General features: G+C 33.0%; 1 protein-coding gene across 1 annotated transcript; it reads left to right on the top strand.

The window, feature by feature from the left end:
* Positions 1-2409: 2409 nt before the first annotated feature.
* LOC116343129 (histone H4) lies at positions 2410-2780 on the top strand. The gene has a single exon (XM_031771039.1). It carries the CDS (start codon positions 2441-2443, stop codon positions 2750-2752), a length of 312 nt encoding a protein of 103 aa, XP_031626899.1. The 5' UTR covers positions 2410-2440; the 3' UTR covers positions 2753-2780.
* The last annotated feature ends 3771 nt before the right edge of the window (positions 2781-6551 follow it).

Below are 6551 nucleotides of genomic sequence, written 5' to 3'. Positions count from 1 at the left end.
ATGAATGGAGCCAATTTTTCGGCATCGACCTTGTTGTTGGCGGTGATGTACTTCTTGATTGCCTGCAAGGATGAGCCACCGCGTTCTTTCAATGCTTTGATTGCGTCGTTGACCAATGTAGCGGTTGGTGCATGGGTTGGTTTCGATGCTGGTTTCTTGGCTTTTGGTACCTTTGCTTTGACAGCTGGAGATGCTGCAACTGGTGCTGGTGCTGAGTCGGCCATTTTAATTTTGGTTTGTTAAAAATTCGCTTTGTAATACACAGAATACAAATGTATGAATTGTACACCGCACGTACTTCATACATTGATCGAGACCATTCCTTTCGGAGCGCACCGATCACAAAACACTTTTCTACCTATTTCGATTAGTGTAAATGTGATGAAGTTGTTTCACATTTTTCCATAATTTTATTAAATAAATCACAATTAAAAGCGGATTTTACGCATTTGTCCAATTTAGAAGGAATTAATTTATGAAATAAATACAAAAATATTGGAATTGACATATCGGACGAGTCGCAAATATCATTTAAACAGAAATTTTTATTCCGATTTGAGCAAAATTTATTTTCAAACTGAAATAATTTCATTTTCTTCGGCTTGAATTTGGTGATTTTTTTGTTTAAATAATACTTCTAGCATTTCTCTCCACATCTGCATAGAAATCATATCATTCGCTGCATTATATTTTCTGAATTTCGCCCAGAAAGTGTGAGACCTTTCGTACTGAAAATGTCATCGACTCGCTCGTTGTATGGAGACATTGTGAAAGTTTTTAATATGAATAAAAATAAAAATTGAGAAATTCTCTATGATTTTATCTCATGGTTGATTGAGATTTCGCAGAATATTGACCAAAATAATAAATTCATCGATTTTGAGTGGATTAAATCGAGAAAAAGTGCAAATGTGCACTCAGTATATTTGGCTTGGTATGTGTCTTAGTACAGTACTATAGTACTTGAATTGATAATGAAACCAAATTAAAAGCAACTATGAACTTCTGTTGACTTTTGTTGTTATTTTGCATCGATAATGACGATTATGTCCTGCTGACATTTCAAGGAATGAGTTTCATCAACCATATTATATTTTCTCAAAAATTGTTAAGTTACATACAAGTACTTGGAAGGCGGTTCAGATGACGTGGCAAAATCATGAGTAATCGAATTTGAACTTTATTTCAAAATACATCTTGGACTCGAATTTCAATCTTTATCATTCGTTTTTATTTCCTATTTTTATTTTTCGGCCTTCTTTGGCTTCTTAAACCAGTAAATTCGAAATATTTTCATTTGGTTTGCCCTGCACTCTTACAATATTTAATAGAATGTCAAAGTAAGATAGCATAGAGTAAAAAAGTTTTAAAGTTTAAAAAGTACCACCATTAAAGAGTAAAAAAGTTTTTAAATTGGAATTGGTTTTGTTTATTTCATTTTTTTAGTATATATGCTAACCTTTACTATATGTATTGTTTCACAATATTTTTTTGGCCGCTTGAGAAGAGTTTGGTTGAAAGATTTTCTTGAATTGCTTGAAAATCCGTATCAAATTTGTATAATTTTTTGCATCAATAAAAAAACGAATAAAATTGGAAACATTTCAACCTCAAAAAAAAAACAAGCAAAATCAAAGAAATTTTGAAAATCTCATAATAGTTATATATCCAAAATTTGTCAAATTAAATCCAAATAAATAAATATTTTGCATTATCAGGGTAGGTTATAATTCTCTCCATTCTTTAAAGAATGTGCAAATAATTCCTTATTTCATATAGCATTATATGCACCCAAAAACAAAATGAATTCTAAGTATACGGACAGCTACATAAAAAGTAATGGAATTTATTTTATTTAAATGAAAAGGTCACAGAAATAAAATATGGCGTATAATGTAATACTTAAAAAAATTATAAATGAGCAAAATTGTTGTTTTCATTGTGTTTTGCACAGATGAACTCTGGAAAGTTATGCGAAAGAAGAAAAAATTGTCATGTGTAGCAGTACAAATCTAGAAAAAGAAAACGATGAGTTGAATGTAAGATAGTACTGTGTAGATACTTTAATTTCGTTCGAACCATACATTTGTAATAAAAAAATGCTATTTATTTTAAATGTTGAATATGTTACCGATAGAAATGTGTTGATTTTTTTTATACGGTACTTCACTACCGCGTCTAGACATGATTATGGTTTTGGTTTAGTTTTAATTTTTTTTTACTTAAATGTTTTAAGAAACAGATATTTCCTTTTTTTGTGAAATATCGTTGAAATTGTTGCATTTCAGTAAATTGCAGAGAATTTTGGCGTGTATTTCGTGTCATACGTAGTGGTAGGGATGACGCATGAAACGTATAAATAGATTGCAGTTTCTGTAGTGAGTTTCAGTTCAACTTTGTCTTTCGTCGTGTAAAGAACTTTGAAAAAATATAAATCAAAATGACTGGCCGTGGTAAAGGAGGAAAAGGATTGGGAAAAGGTGGCGCAAAACGTCATCGTAAAGTGTTGCGTGATAACATCCAAGGTATCACAAAGCCAGCCATTCGTCGTTTGGCCCGTCGTGGTGGTGTCAAGCGTATCTCAGGCTTGATCTACGAAGAAACTCGTGGTGTTTTGAAAGTTTTCTTGGAAAACGTCATCCGAGATGCCGTCACATACACCGAACACGCCAAACGTAAGACAGTCACCGCTATGGATGTCGTCTACGCTTTGAAACGCCAAGGCCGCACATTGTACGGTTTCGGAGGTTAATTTCATCCCAATCATCAAATTACAAAAACGGCCCTTTTCAGGGCCACCAATATTATTTTTATCAAAGAACTTTTTAAAATCAATTAAAACATTCTCAATTTTTTGAAATAATAAAGCTTATGATGAAAACTATATAAAGCCAATATAACGAACTTTATCAAATAATAATATTTGAAATCAGCCGAATATTAACTTTTTGAATAAAAAGTTAAAAAAAAAAAAAAACTATTTGAACTGCAGCGTACTTTGAGTTTCAGATACATATACCGTTCCATTTGTTTTATGCGTTGATATTATTTAAATTTATTTCTTTCTACTTACTTAAATAAATCAAACATCTCTTCATGAAACACACAATAAAAATAAATATTGCTCATTTCTAATGAAATTTTTTTTGGGAAATTTGACCATATATAATGTTTGGGCGCCTATTCATAGTTCCGCAGGAATTATTTTCGCTTATTCAGGCTTATTCTGGCTTCTATAAAAATAATTGTAGTTAAAATCGGCGGAGAAATGGTTAGTGGTAGCATTTGTATTGTACTGATAGATTTATGATGGATTTGTATAATTTGTTGAGACTTTTCGCATTGTTATGTGTTATCCCTTGTTTGTCGGCACAAATTGATGCAGCTGTTCACAGTCTCTGATTCTATCTTCAATTTCAATTGGTTTTTCGCTGTCTTGGAATTGTTCAAGTTTATCTAAAAAATGTACAAAAATACTGTACGTCGTTAGTTGCGATAGCGATTTTATTTGGTTCTTCACATGTTAAATTTTCAATTACGTTGTTCATTCGTCTTTTGAACCTATTCATTGTGCCTTTACTTCTATACATATTTTACCCTATTCACACAAGGACAAAAGTATTAACTACAATCGCCACATTATTTTTAGTAAACCAATGCTTGAAATTCATATTCAATTTCAGAATTTCAATATCTCTCCCTAATTTGCTACACAATCAAAATTATTATTTGGCGATTGAAGATATGTTCACATTGTAAAATGAGGGAAAGAAAACGAGAAAGAAGCAATGGAAAAAGTATGTGAATGAACGAGTTTTACAGTGTGCTTCTTGTAAATTTCTTTAACGGTGTTACATTTGGAAGGTGCATTATGTGCAACCCTGACAGTATACGCTTGCAGCAAGAGCAAAAAACTCATTACCGCTTCTCGCGCCATCCTATTTCCTGAATATACACAAATGTTCGTTTGACTTGTGTGTGGATTAAGAAGTCAAACGAAACGTAGTTCACATTCAGGAAATGAGATGGCGCGAGAAGTGGTAATGAGTCATACCTGACAGATATTGACAAGTTGTTAAACTCATTTGGAACTTCAGTCATTAGTGTTAATGAGAGGCAAAGTGGTTATATAAAGAGCATACATCCGAACACCACTCATTGGATATTTAAGTTTCTCTGGCATCACACAGAAAATAAAAATACATAAGTTAGTGAAAATTATATTGATATAATAATTTATTTTGCATTTTTGTGAGTAAACAAAGAAATAACGTGTGAAAATGGAAGGATACGTTCATAAAATTAAAAGAGCAAGACTATTGCATCGGGAAGACGAAATAGAAAATCAAGTAAATTTAGTGCTGTCTCAGGAAAGTATCAACACTAATGAAGGCCAGATGGGCACATCAGATTTGAACCGAACTGGCCAAGGACGTGTGACTACTACATTATCTCAAGAAAGTGTAGCATCTACATCAACTAAAAGAAAAGTGCCGACGAAACCATCTCATAGAATGGCCACCATATTAACTCCAAAAATCGAGGCAAGTACATCATTCCAAGCAACTTTGCCAATATCAACACTAAGAAGTGTGGCAAGCACATCATTCAAAGCAACTTTGCCAATATCAACACTAAAAAGTGTGGCAAGCACATCATTCCAAGCAACTTTGCCAATATCAACACCAAAAAGTGTGGCAAGTACATCATTCCAAGGAAATTTGCCTATATCAAAACCAAAAAGTGCAGCAAGTACATCGACTATAAGAATGGTGCCTACCATCACATCAACCCCAATAAGCGTGGCAAGCACATCTACCAAAAGAAAATTGTCGACTAAACAACCACTAGGTACTTTAGTTGATCCATCAAGTGTTGAAGGCATGGCAAGTACATCATGGCAAGGAACTATGCCTATGGCAAGTACATCGACTATAAGAATGGTGCCTACCATCACATCAACACCAATGAGTATTGCAAGTACATCTACTAAAGGAAAATTGCCGATTAAACAATCCAAAGGAACCACCGTCGCTACATCCAACCAAAAATGCGTGCCAAGTACATCAACTCAAAGAAAAGCACCAACTAAATCGACTCAAGGCACTTCGGACGCTACGTCAAGTCCAATGTGCGTGGCTGGTACATCAACTCAAGAAAGTGTGGCAAAAAAGCAGAGAAAAGCAGAAGCCAAGCAGGAGATTCAACGAGTCCCATTCATCCCATACGACTATGATGCTCTAAATGAGTGTGTGTCACACTTTCAAAAAGATGAAAATGGTGATATGATGCCATTATTGTATCAGTCAAGAGCTGATATGGATTTGTCTTTAGCAAAGTTCGATGAATTGGAATCAAAAAACAATCCAAACGTAAAAAAGATTCGAGCTGTTCAAATTCCACCATATGCAATGATTTTCGAAAGAGTCAATGAATTAAAAAAAGCAGAACACGCTATGAACAACACTACAACTGCTAGTAAGAACGACGAAGATAATGATGATGTGATGACAGATGAAAACATCTTGAAGAATATTTTCGCCCAAGAAGATGAAAAAGAAAACTTACCTCAAGAAGTTCTTGAAAATTATGAAAAGGCAAAACGTCGTGACGCTGAATTTCAACTGGAATATGTGTCGGAGTTTTTGGCTGGAAGGCCAATAGATACCAGCTATTATCCAAACAAAGCACGGGAATACATAAAAACCGGAGAAATTTCAATGGAAAAAGCCGAAGCTCGCAAGATAAACAATCAAAAATCAAGGGAATCTCGCATGAAAGTCAAGAAACGTCGTACAATTTATACAGGCTCTCTCCTGTATTTAAGAGAAAGCTGCTTGGACCTAATGTCACAATATGTAATGATGAAAGAAATGTTTAATATCGACAATGGCACACAATTCGGTAGTGATAAACCAGCAACAAATAAGGCTTCTATAGCGACGGACAGTTCCGATGAAGAGTGTTACCGAATGCCTTTGGAAGTTGTAATCAAAGAAGAATAAACAGTTCTTTCATATTTTTCACTCTTCAGTATACAGTTAAAAAAAAACATTTGATTTCAAGCAATTTAGAAACAATTTTTGAATATTATATTTTTAAATACAGTGAACAGTTTTATATGTTGAATAAAAATTATGAAAATGTTAAAAAAAAAAACAAAAATATCAGAATATCTTTTTTATTATAATATTTTGGAGATAATAAGAAATCATCAGACTATTTGAGTTAAGATAGTGGCGAAACTAATTACTACGAACCAACGTATTACCTATAATGATTCAAATTTCCATGCGGTACACATACGGAGAAAACATCAATTGTAAAAACATAATAAAATAAACAAATGAAAAATAAAACAAAAAACAATATCTTTTCTTTATATCAATATTTTGGAGATGAATAAAAATTATGATAGGAAGGTATTCAATTAAAAAAAACGTTTTTAATTAATTATAATTTTGATCAGAGTCTCTGATTTTGATATTTTTTCAATTCTTTATAAGTTATTTATTTGGTAGCCCTGAAAAGGGCTGGTTTTTTGTGGTTTT

Source organism: Contarinia nasturtii, unplaced genomic scaffold (assembly GCF_009176525.2).
Source record: "Contarinia nasturtii isolate CC-2019 unplaced genomic scaffold, AAFC_CNas_1.1 Cnas_scaffold_964, whole genome shotgun sequence".
NCBI classification, from domain to species: domain Eukaryota; kingdom Metazoa; phylum Arthropoda; class Insecta; order Diptera; family Cecidomyiidae; genus Contarinia; species Contarinia nasturtii.
Note: the sequence above shows the minus strand (reverse complement) of the source record. Positions and strands in the feature narration are given on the sequence as shown.